This window comes from Strix aluco, chromosome 15 (genome assembly GCF_031877795.1).
Source record: "Strix aluco isolate bStrAlu1 chromosome 15, bStrAlu1.hap1, whole genome shotgun sequence".
In the NCBI taxonomy this organism is placed as follows: Eukaryota; Metazoa; Chordata; class Aves; order Strigiformes; family Strigidae; genus Strix; species Strix aluco.
This window is the reverse complement of record NC_133945.1, coordinates 8973406-8985768: the sequence shown is the minus strand read 5'-3', so window position 1 is coordinate 8985768 and position 12363 is coordinate 8973406. Positions and strand designations below refer to the sequence as shown.

At 53.8% G+C, this 12363-nt stretch overlaps 1 protein-coding gene across 1 annotated transcript in view; it reads right to left on the bottom strand.

Annotated features, from left to right (window-relative positions):
• Positions 1-12363, bottom strand: part of RADIL (Rap associating with DIL domain) — a 26062-nt gene extending 13699 nt beyond the window's left edge. Inside the window, exons 1-3 of the mRNA XM_074840279.1 lie at positions 12203-12363; positions 8269-8405; positions 4522-5080 (exon numbers count right to left, since the gene is read on the bottom strand). Of these exons, the coding sequence (XP_074696380.1) occupies positions 4522-5080; positions 8269-8304 (595 nt within the window). The 5' untranslated portion in view covers positions 8305-8405; positions 12203-12363. The remainder of the gene's footprint in view (positions 1-4521; positions 5081-8268; positions 8406-12202) is intronic.

Below are 12363 nucleotides of genomic sequence, written 5' to 3'. Positions count from 1 at the left end.
CCAGTGGGATTTGGGGACGGCAGAAAAGAGAGCCTAGTGCCCAGGGCTGCTTAAAGGGACACTCACAAGCTCAGACCAAAAAAAAAAAAAAAAAGTCATCTGCCTTATTTGGTGAGGAATGGGCTGCTGGTTCTGAAATACATTTTTTTGTTTGTTTGTTTTAAATCCAGCGCTCCTTTGCTGGGAAAATGAAAGAGATGGGCATGGGGAGGGGGGTGGGAGAGGGAGAAAATAGCCCCTGGTGTTTACATGCTTTGGGATTAGGGCAAGGCATGGCCAAGCCACCCCGAGCAGTCCAGTGCCCCACATCCTTCTTAAAAAGGCAATCGGCCCTGCTCACGTCCCCATCACGGCCAGCGGCGCGGCACGGGACGCCTGCGTCCTGCAGACTTCGTGAAATCCAGGGGGTGCAACAAGCCTGCCCGGGCAGGAGCACAGCCCAAGCCGTGCCACTGGGGATGCCAAAGGCCACCCGAAACGTGTCTGCAGGAAGCCTTGGCTCCCCCCAGGAGGCCCGTCCCCAACCCACAGCATGGAAATGAGCCAAAGGGCTGAAGGACAGCTGGGGCGATGCAGGTCCCAGCCCGGCCCGTGGGAGCGGAGGAGGAGAGGGGCCAGATCCTGGGGAGCAGCTACTACTTGGAGGTCCTTGCACTGGGACAGAGTGGGGGCTGCCGGGACTGGGGTCCCACTGCCCAGAGAGACACGCCATCACCGGTCCCTTATCTAGGGAAAAGGAAGCTTCTGTATTTATTTTGTGTAGAAAAAGCTGGTTTTTTACTGCCAATAGAGCCCCTGTCACAGGCTCCCCGCTAACCCCAGAGCTGCGCTGGAAAGATAAACACAGCTCTTTTCCTGAGCATAACAAAGTCTCTCCATAAACTGGGTTTGGGTTTTTTTTCAGTCCTCTGGTCCTGTTTTCTCCTCCCAAGCGCATGCAGGTTATCCCACCCGAAACGCTGCACAAGCATCTCTGACGCAGAGTGGCCGGGGCAGAGCCGGCAGCTGCTGAAGCCTCACGGTGATACGGATGGGAAGGGGGCAGGATCGCACCCCGTCCCTTAGGGAGATCTGGGCACCCCATCAGGGGCACCGTGCACACCCTGGCCAACATCCACCAGGCCCTCCCCAAGCTGCTGCCTCTAAACCCAGCCTGCATCCCGGGGGGAAACCTGCCGGTTGTGGTGCCTGGGATCTTGGCTGGGATCTGCCTCTTTTTCAACCTAAGAAAGAGGTTCCCTTTTCCTGGCTAAGAAATAAATCAGTCAATAAATAACTCCACAGGCGCCAGGAAAGAAGAAATGCTTTGAATTTACCCAGGAGGGGCTAACACCAGGCTAGTCCCTCCTAATGTAATTGCTAGGCAGGCCCTGCAGGGAGTCCTCCCTGGATGCATTCGTGCTAAAGTATATCAAAGCCAGATCCTCAAAGGTACCTGCCAGAGCATCCTTTAATATAATAGGCTTAACTCCTAAGTTTCTCGAGGTGTGCATGCAATTCAGCCTCCTGGGAAAGCCCCAACAAGCTCAGGACACAGCACAAAATGGGGCTGGTTTGGAAGAATATCACAAAGATGCCAAGCGCTGTGCCTCTGTCCCAGCACCCTCCAGTTTGTGGGTGTTTTTGCCAGATGCTCCCTAACTGCTGCCTCGTTGCTCCCCAAAAGGAGTAGGATCAGGAGTAGCAGTGAGAGAGGGCGTCTGCCTCGTTTACTGCAGAGATGCTCTACCTGTGCTGCTAATTAGTGGCATGAGGAGTGAGCGCCTTCCTCTCCAGAGGCAAGCAGCTAATCAACTAATTAGAATAATGAATAACTGAGCAGATAAAACTCTTAAGCTATTTGCTAACAGGTCACAGATGGGTGTGGAGCCTTTTCTCTAGCCACCAGCTCAGCAGCAGGGTGGGCAGTAATGCTCCAGCCTGTGTGACACCAGTGGTCCCAGCCCTACCACTCCACGGATGCCCTGTGTGTGGAAGGGCCCTGCAGGTATTTCCCTGGGGATCCTGCTTTGCATCATCTCTGGGTTGTTTGGGGTTTTTGTCTGTGGTTTTTTTGGGGGGTGTTGTTGTTTGTTTTTTTTTTTCCCCAGGGGGCTGCAAGCCCCAATTCCTTTTATTTTTTGCACAGATGCTGCATTTTCCACACCAGCTCCCCATGATCCTGGGCAGGCAGCTGATGTTCAGCAAGGGGACCTCTGCCAGCTTGAGGCTGGTGACAAAGGTGACTCTGGTGGAGGGCACTCACAGTCAGTCCGCATCACACCAGGGATTTTGTGTCTTTTTGGGGTGCTGGATGAGGGGGAAACAGGTGCCTCCCCCAGACAAGCTGCATCACTCCCATTCATTCCTGGCAGCTTGCGGATAGGGTGGGAAAGTGTGGCCCCAGCCCTACAGCATCCCTTCAGGCAGTGCCATCAGCATGGGGTGAGACTGGTGACAGAGCCCCTGGTGCCACTCAAAGAAAGGGCTGCAGGAGTGAGATTTTAACAGGTAAGACAAATAAGGGCTGTGTAGTCTGCAGAACAGACAGCCTAAACAAATGTGGGTGTATGTTTTCTCTCTTGGAGGAGTTTGGTCAGCTATAGAAAATGCCCAAAGTTTAAAAAATGAGGAATTTCCACCACCCCACCCAGGAGTGCTGAAACAAATGAAGTGATATCTACATCGAAAGCATAACGGGCTTATTTCCAGATCCAGGGCACGCGATCCTGTCAGGAACTGCTCCCCTATCGGAAATCACCAAAGGGTGCCAAGCCCAGGCCAGCTCGGTGCTGCCCACTCCCATGCCAGGCAGCCTGATGCCTGCTGCTCCCCCAGCCTGTGTGGGAGCTTTACCCTCCCCGCAGCTGCCAGCCCACCCACAATCCAGGTCACAGGTGGGAATGCTGCTCTCTGCATCCAAGGGGGAGTATGTGAGACTGAGAGTTGATGTGACCTTGGCCTCAGGCAGGGAGCTGCCACGTGCCCCCCCCCCCCCCCCCCCCCCCGTGTGCTATAACCGTTGCACTTGGCTCTTGCCCTTTCCTCTGTTCAAAAGAAGCTGGTTTTAGTCACTGCTTTCCCAAAGTGCTTAATGGCTCTCTGATCCTGGTTGGAGAAAGAGCCAGAGAGAAGAGCAGATCATCCACCTTTGCAGCTCCCTCCCTGGCCCGAGCCCTTTTCTCTGCATTTGCATCACACATGCAGCAAGCTGAGATCGATCCTGCAGCGTCCCCTCCCTGAGCAGACACAAGGATGGGACACAGAGAGGGATGGAGGGAGCCCTGTCTCACCATCGTGTGCCAGTGGACCACCCTGCAGAGCATTAATATGAGGGCTGGGGGCTGCTTTCCACTGCTCCTCCATCCTTCCCATTTTAAGGCAGAGGATGAGCCCAGCCCCAGCTCCCCATGCTGATGGAGATTGCCCACAATGCAAGCAACCCCTAAAGTTGCAAACTTCACACTCAGATTTTGGGGCATCCAGGCAAAATCACAATTGCAAAATGCAGCTGGTGGGGCTCCAGCAGCTACTGCTCTTCCTTGAAGGAACACCCACAGGTGGTTTCCTTTGCACCATGTGCCTGGTCCCATGTTAGAGTGGATGGGAAAGGAGTTCTGTCCCTGCTGGTGTGGGACAGGTTGGGCCATTTGTTCTGCTGCTGGTGGAGGAAATCTTGGCTCTTGTTTGCTGAGCTCCCACGGTAACCCTGCATCATCATTAGGTTATTTCTGACAATCACAACCCTCTCCTACAGGCATGAGGGACCACTTGGTGCCCATCACAGCAAAACCCCCTGATCAACACCTCCAGAGCCTGACCCAGACCCATCCGTCAGCAGGTCAGACCCACCAAGGGCATCATGCAATTAAAAATCTGATTTTAAACCTTTCTGCCCTCATCCTTATGAAGCTTTTATCTGAGGGTGGGAGGAGGAAAGCTTCATTACTCTGTGCTGGGGTCACTTATTAACCTACTGGTTCCTAATGATGCACTTATCTCCTCCTGCCAGCCCTGGACCTGCTCGGGCACCTCCGGAGAGGCTCTCCTGCCCTACATTGCTCTCTCCTCATTAGCTTTTCATTTTGCTTAATTGTTCCTGCAGATTTGCCTGGGGTGTTTGGCCTGGGGGATGCCCATGGGGAGATGGGGGTGCAGGGGAGTGGGGCAGTGCTCTGCCAGGCATGAAGCTGTGCCAAGGCATGGGACGCCATGATGCTGGTTCACAGTGATGGGAAGAGCAGGTAACACTCATGGTCTTGCCTGCTGCTGCCCAGCCGTGAGTGGGGATTTGGTGTGAACCCTAGACTGGCCGGGGTAAATATTTGAGGTCACAGGTACCAAATTTATGCAGGAGAACACTGAGTACCAACTCTACGCAGGACCTTGCAGCTGAAATGTGGCTACCCTCCCACTTGCACCACCCCACCCCATGCCCAAAACACATGCAAAAGCTTCTGGTGTAGGGTGCATCTCCCACAGGCAACTCTGGGAGGGTCACAGCTCCCCAGACCATCTCCCTGTATCACACCCAGCTCTGACCTGCGGTGGTGGTGTCCACATCCCTGGCTGCCAGCTCCTCCACCTCTGCCCTCTTGCGCAGCTCCAGCCGCCGCGAGAAGCCCTCCCTGGGCTTCCAGAGGTCCTGGATGAGCAGCGGCTTCTCATGGTCACCCAGGACCCTCAGCCCCTCCGTCTGCCACCGCTTCTCGGGGCCCTCAAACCTCCCGATGACATCACACAGGGCGTACTGCCCGGCGCTGAGCTGGCTCAGCCCGTAGCGCTCCAGGGCTTCCTTCACCAGCTCCCGCGCACCCGAGCTGCCCGTCGCCAGCACGCTCTTGTAGTTGGTGCCTGCGCAGATGTTGCCTCCGAAGATTTTCAGGACACCGGGGGCTGAGAGCTGGGTGGAGAGTTCGGCTGGGTCATCCTCACCAGCTGCCAGGGAAGCAGAGGCTGAGCTCCGGTCCTTGTAGCTCAGCGTCCGGTACAAGACTTGGGAGAAAATCCGGCTCTGGCGCTTCAGCCGGTTCTTGGATGGCGGAGCCATGGTGGAGGAGGACCCATAAAACATCGCGCGTGAGGTCATCATGGGGCGCAGCTGGGCAGGGAAGAGAAAAAAGAGGAAGGTCAGCGGTTTGGAGGCCAGATGTGCTACAGGCAAGAACAAGCAGGAACCAGCTGGTGGCCGCAGAGAAGCCACTGTCACCTCCAAGGTGGAAAGGGACAGCAGCAAGGGAGGGCCATTTCCCTTGTGTGACCCAGAACACCAGCGGCCAAGCTCAGCTGGGCTCCTTGACATCAGCATGGTTACCCCAGGATGAATTTGTCCCTGAAAACAGCCTGGAGCAGCCCCAAATTTCTCCATCATGCATATCAAGAGGTGCCTCTTCCCCAAGCGACCTGCAGCAGGAGGAGAGTGGGGCCTGTCCTGGTCAGGAGCCAAGGCATCAGGAGTTACTTTCACTAACGAGTTTATGGAGCAATCCCATTTTTTAAAGGTGAAACAGAAAGCTCAAGTGCAAACACAATCACTCTGAGGTCACCGCTAAATGTTTTTGCTCACCAAGAGGCACAGGGTGAAAAGGGGCTTTAATTAGCCTTTCTAAAAATGTCCTGACTCTGGCAAATCTCTTGGCTGTTGCTAGTTTGTGGATGATGTTAAAGCACGCAGCTGGCATCGCTGACAACACTGCCCTTGTCACCTTAGCCAGGGCGGGGCTGCTCGGCGCAGGCAGCAACCGGAGGAGATGTGGCCACGACTGTGCGACAGCTCCCGGTGCACTTCGGTCCCCAGGAACGGGCTGGAAACCACAATGCTCTTGTGGCTTTAGGCAGATAGTGGTCCTGCCCGATGTCAGAGCCGACACCTGGGGCCAGCTTTGAAATCACATCCTGGATGCACAAACACCCGGCGCTTGCTTGGTGCTGATAATGCCACTGGGTGCACCACGAACCGCTGGCAGGGCAACTCCGGAAAGAGAATTTGAGCATTTCTGATTCAGACAGGATGGGGATTTCCCTCACCTCCAGACTTATAACATGCAGCCTGCGTGCAGGGAACAGGGACAGGCAGGGGCTCGGTGCATACACAGAGGACCCCCAAAATGTCCCATCCGCAGCTATCGGAGCACTTTGATGCAGCAGTCAGCAGGATCCAGCCGTGCATGGCCAGGGAAATGTGGGGTGCCGGCAGCTTTCCGCATCTGCAGCCCCATCTCGCTTGGGCAGGATCTTGCCACCGGAGCAAACCCAGCGCTATCAGGCAGAGTGATGTCGGCCCTGGAAAGCCTCCAAACCACCATCTAATTCAGGAAGAAAAAGCGTCCCTGCTGCTAATGAAAGAGGTCACCTTCTAACCCAGGAACAGCCTCCCTGCTGCGCACGGTGGATTTCTGCAGGGTGTACATCTCCCCATCCCAGGACCAGAGGCCCATTGAACGCTGCCAATGGGGAAACTGAGGCACCAGCAAGCACTGAGGCTGCAGGACGTGCCTGGGAGCTGGGTGATCCTGCGATGCTCTCACAACCCCAAGTCACCCCTTTCCCCCTCCCCAGCCACACCAGGACTGTGAAAAAATTGGGGTTTGTCCTTCTTCCCAACCCTCTGGCTCAGAAAGCGAGGACACAGCGGCTGTCCAGGTGCTGCGGGGCAGGGAGGGGAGCCGGCAGCCACCCCAGCCCTGGCTCATTGCTGCTGCCTGGGTCACTGAAACTGGGCTTAGCGATCAGCCGGGAAAGCAGAGCTTAGCATCTTGTGTTTTGCACCTCACAGTCGAGTACTAGTCCCAGGAGCTTCACCGCAACTCGCTGGGTTTGGGGAAGGCTGTTCCTGCTCCCACCTTGCAACTGGGGAAACTGAGGCAGGGATGGGGTTAAAGATCCCCCCATGGTGCTGCTCCTTCTCCAGCCAAGCCTGGAGCTGCTGCTCCCACTGGGGACATCCCTTCGTGTCTGCTGTGTGACATCTCCTGGGAGTGTCAGGGCAGATCCGACCTGGGGAGCAGGTCAGGGCACTGGCAGACAGTCGAGTTCAAGAACCGCTTCCCCAGGCTGTCAGCACGGCCCCGCCAGCCCTCATTAACATCGACCAGAAGAAAAACTACCCCAGTGTCCCTACAAGACCTTGCCATCAAGGATGCAAAAGACAAAACTTTGTCATGAAATCACTGTTTTCAGGTCACAGATTTAATCTCCTCCGCCCTGAACTATCTCCAGCACAAAGGGAAACCTTTTAACATCTACTGGTGGTAAAAACATTTCTCCAAGCCCACATCACAGAGACACCATCCTCGCTTCTTGCAGGTCCTTTTGAATATGTTATTTATAGCTCAGCTATTTTCCTGCTCTATCAAATGCAGCTTCTACAGCGTGCAGGGGCAAAGGCATTTCACAGGGAAAAAATATGAAGCCTGGACTGAGAGATGCTTCTAGCCTAGTCATGCTGTTATTCAACATCTGGAGCAACACCGGTGCAATTTCACCAGGCACCAGTCCAGGCCACCTGAGAAATCACAGCCTTATTCCTAAAACAGCATAATGCCCGGTCTTAATCCCCTCAAGGACTTGAATGGTCGTTCTAAAATGATAACGAGATGGGCTCTTCCCACATCCATGTGCTCAGACACAGCGGTCATGGGCATCTCCAAAGAGGCTAAAGAGAAAACCCTGGTACGTAGGATGCTGTTGGGTCCTGCTGTGACAGCGGGGGTGCTCCAGCTGGACCCAGCTGCCTGGGGACACGCCAGCAAGGACATTAACTGTTGAGGCACATCTTCCCGCAGGTTGGTGGGACACGTGCTCCTGGACACCCCCAGTCTGGGCGAGCCCCCTCCTCATTGCAAGCAGCCCAGTTCCCTGTCCATGCCGTCACAGCTGTGCACTGTTGGAGGACACGCGCCTGTAGCTACAGAAGCATGATCCAGACTTTCCAAAGAGTCCCTTTCTTCAGCATTCAGTGACATCTCTGCTACAATACAGTAATTAGCCAAAAGCCTGTGATTGCCTCCCAGCGGGATCTCTATCAGGTACCCTCCACCTCCTCACATGCTGTGCCTGGCCACACCAAAACCTGCTGTTTTCCACAGCCAGCACTGTCTGTATTTATTCTGCAGAGCTATGACAAATGCTTTTGGTATTTGCACAGCTGCCACATGTCCTTCCATCACCATAACCGACTCTGCAACCACCGGGGACTTTCCTGTGGGCTCTGAGGTTCCTGTTCCCACCACGGGTGAGCAGCTCCATCCCACTGCCCCTACCCAGTGCCCACACAAAGCCTCCCCTTACCTTGCCATCCTTCTCATGTGCCTTTTCTCCTTCCATTCATCCTCTTTCTCAAAATGGGCCTTCCCCCCCCATCATGCGTCGTCCTGGGCGGGCGTCCATCGTGCCTCTGCAAGAGGAAGAGGAGGAGCAGTCCTGGACTGCTCACAGACATCAGCTGCTCACAGTGTGGTGGCTTTGGAGGGCTCAGAGATGCTGCAACTCTGCTCCCAATGGACATCACATTTTGCGTGCAGGCTACTGAGCCCCATATATATCCCCTATATCTCAGCATATTCCCCCTGCCTCAAATCAAACAGCCCAAGCACTCGCTGCAGGTGAGAGCTGCTGACACGCAGGACGGAGGGGGCACATCACCCACGGGGGGCGCGTGGCTGGTGATACGTGTGTTTGCACATGTTCATCCAGCCACAGCCCATAGATGGGGAAGACTAGCCCAGCCCCAAGCTCAGGCTCCATCACAGCAGGAACACGGCAGCCTTGGGGGGGAGATCGAGCAAACTCAGCCACAGCGATACCCTCCAACAGCATCTACCCCATCACAGAGACAGGGAGAGAACAGATAGAGGAAAAGAAATGCTATCTGAAAGGAAAGGCGAAGGGGAGGAGATGGGACCAGCAACAACCCCATGACCTTCATCTCCTTCTCCCAAGCACGTGTGTCCCCAGGGATGCCAGGCTGGGGACCCTCTCGCCCATGGGTGGACAAGAAGTCCTGGTCCAACTCCTTCCCCCAGCAGCCACAGCACTCTCACCCAGATTTGTTTTTCCTGAATCTCAGTCTATTTTGTCTCTTTACATCAAGGACATCCACCAAGCACCATCCCCTCGCCCGCCCAGCACAGATCTGCAGGAACACGACCCCTGGTAACCAAAAGAGAAAAGAAGCACCTGCAAAATGGCTGCAGTGATTTCATGAGCGTTTCTCAGAAAGAGCCGGCAGGGCACAAAAAATACTCCTTCCTGTGGCTCCACCATGACTGAAGACAAACACGCCATCTAATTAAATCACCTAACCAGGGCCTTGTGCGGGTTCAATCCAGCCCCTCTCACTGGCCCCAGCGCTGGCACTATGGGAGAAACTTTCTGCGAGGCGACAGGTCGTGATGCGAAAGGCAAAGAGATGCTGAACCCACCTCCGCTTCTTCTCCTTTCTTCCGATGATTAATCGCTCCCGCCGGTAAAATATTTATGCCTTATTTCCAATGTGTCTGGCTTCAGCTGCCAGACATTGATTCCTGTCATGCTTTTCTCTGCTCAATTAACGAGCTTTTGGCTACAACGTATTTTCTCCTCTGCAAGAGTATTTAGATGCTTTAATCAAGCCCCCCTCATTCCTCTTTGATTTGATTTATGAGTAGACTAACTGGATGGCCATCTCCTTTCTCACTGTAAAACATTTTCAGCAGCCCCTCGGTCTCTTCCCCTCAGTTCCCACGTCTCCACCACTCCCCGAAGAGACTGGGTTTGGCTGTCATAAGCCCAAATTCAATTCAGATAATGCCCTGACCAAAAATGCAAATAGCTGCTATTTTTTTCCAGAGCAAAATTGCCCATTACCCTGAAAATTTTCAATTCTCCAGCATAGAAATTGGGACAGACAGACGGCTGCCTCCCAGGCAGCTCCTGCTGGAGGAGGGAGCTGGTGAGCCCCTGCACTGCCTCTCCCAGCATCTGCAAGCGGCTACTGGAGAGAATTTATCATCCAGATTAGGGACAGGAAAACACGTACAACTCCGGTTATTATTTTTGGGTGCAAAACAATTTTCCATTTTCCATTTTGCTCCAGTGAGGATGCCTTTCGCTTGCCCAGTTTACCGTCCAGATTTGTACAAACTAGTAACATTGTGCTGCTCTGGGTCAGCCCCAGGTTTTTCCAGAAATCATTTCAATCTCCTTTCAGATTAGTGATAAAAGCACTGAAACACCAAGGGCATGCGACCAGCTAGCAGTGCCCAGCAGTGATAATCTCCTCTGATAACTGCCTTTGAAATGGATCGGGTTTATTTAATACTGGCTTTCTTGACACTGTATAATGTCAGCTCTAAATACTGGACTGGACTGACTTTTTTAATACTGGAAAGTGCAGATTTTTACAAGAATATCACCTCACATAACTCAAAGGCTTCACAAAAGTGTATTACAGCCAGAGAGTCACCTCTTGTGTCGGAGACTGAAATCATTTCTACTTGCCAGGAGTTATTTTCCATACAGCCACGTTGGATGGCAGGAATTTATTCCCGGTGCTGAAGCCTTTAATCAATTAAAGCCTGAGCCAGGCTTCTCCCTCTTCCCCCTGGGGTGATGCTATCAAGCCAATCAACCTGTAGCTACCAGGTCATCTTACTCCCTTTTGGGAAGAGCAGCAACACTATTAAAACACTTTTCAATTTTCTGGAATTTCCCCAGGGCTTGTCCCGGTGCAGACGCAGCTCTGCACAGATGGGTGGTGAGATTTCAGCTATAACCATCCCAGAACAGTGACCAGAAAAGCTATTTCCTCAGATCTCTATTTGAAAATTTTCCCTTTTATTTTTTTTCTTCTTTCATTTTTGGATGGAAACCATTCGAGTCGCAGCCTCGGTCTAATGGCAATAACCGCAGCCTGGATACTGTGAGCAGAGGGAGAGGCCGCTCCGGCACTGCAATGTGGAACAAATTATAACTCGGAGAGCAAAGGAAATGAGAACACCCTGGACGCAGCGGCTTTGACGTGCTCTCCTCGGCTCCAAATCCTGCCCCTCTGCAGATCCCGTCCCTACAGCCGAGGCTGCCGGGGCAGAGCCCAAACCTCTGTGTCCTGAATCAGAGCCCCTGCTCCCTTCCATTCTGGATCAAGCCTCTGCTTCAGAGCCTGGCCTTTTCTTGTGTGAGTTTTATCCGTCTAATCTAGGGACGGATCGGAGGCTGATAATGTCAGTGCCAGCCTCGGTGCCATCTTTAGCCGGATCAGAGCGGGTAAACTCCTTACCGCGTTATAATTAGCAGCGGGCACTCTGCGGTAGTGCCCTGGACCCCACGGCCCAGGGACCATTCAAACGGGATATAAAGGCAGTCCCAGCCCTGCAAAGCTGAACTAACCATTTGTCCTAAAGGCAGCTACAGCTCCACAAACAGATTATAATGATTTGGGACCTGATTCTATAAGGACAACAGGAGTCCTTATAGCAGGTTTTCTTTTCTTGCGCTTTTTTTTTTTTTTTTTTTTCATTATTTCACAGGGTCTTCTGAGCTGCCAACGTGCATCAGCTCTCCGGTAATGCGCAAGCACAAATGCCAGCCCTCTGCCCGGGCAGCTCTATTCACGCACACACGCAAGAAACATTTCACAAAGAGCGTTTGCTTTCTGCTGCCTTCCGAGCAGCAGAGTCTCAGTAGGCTGCCTAATTATAAGATCTTAGCAATAATTCTTTTCCAGTGATAATTAACTGATCCTGGAGAGCGCTGAAAATAAGCACTTCCCAAGCAAGTAGCAAACTCCCCTGAGTTTTCTCTGCTAAAGTTACAACTCAGCATGAAACTGCTCCAGCCTTGTGGGGGGACAGACCACCCCAGCACCTCCCCGCCAAGGCCTGGGATACCACAACAGTCCCAAGCAGCTGAAAACAGGTGAAACATCATGTGTGGAATAGCAGTGGGATCCCAAGGGGGGTGCAATGGGGAGAAGGATCCCAAGGGGGATGCAGTGGGTCAAGGATCCCAAGGAGGGTACAGTGGGGAGAAGGATCCCAGAGGGTACAATGGGGAGAAGGATCCCAAGGGGGTGCAGTGGGGACAAGGACCCCAAGGGGTACACAGTCAGGAGAAGGATCAAGGGTTGTGCAATGGGACAGGGACCCCCCGGAGGTGTGCAATGGGGAGATGGAACCCCAAGGGATTTGCAATGGGGAGAAGGATCCCCAAGGGACGTGCAGTGGGGAGAAAGATCCCCAGGTACCTGGCAATGGGACAAGGATCCCAAGGTGCTGCGTCTCCCCGGCACAGCCCTGCCTGCCTGCTCGCTGCCCGGTGCGGTTCAGCAGGCAGCAGGGCAGGTTGGGTCTCCAACAGCAACCGGACAAGCTTCAGCCCTGGCCGCCGCTTCCCTCCTGCCTCCAC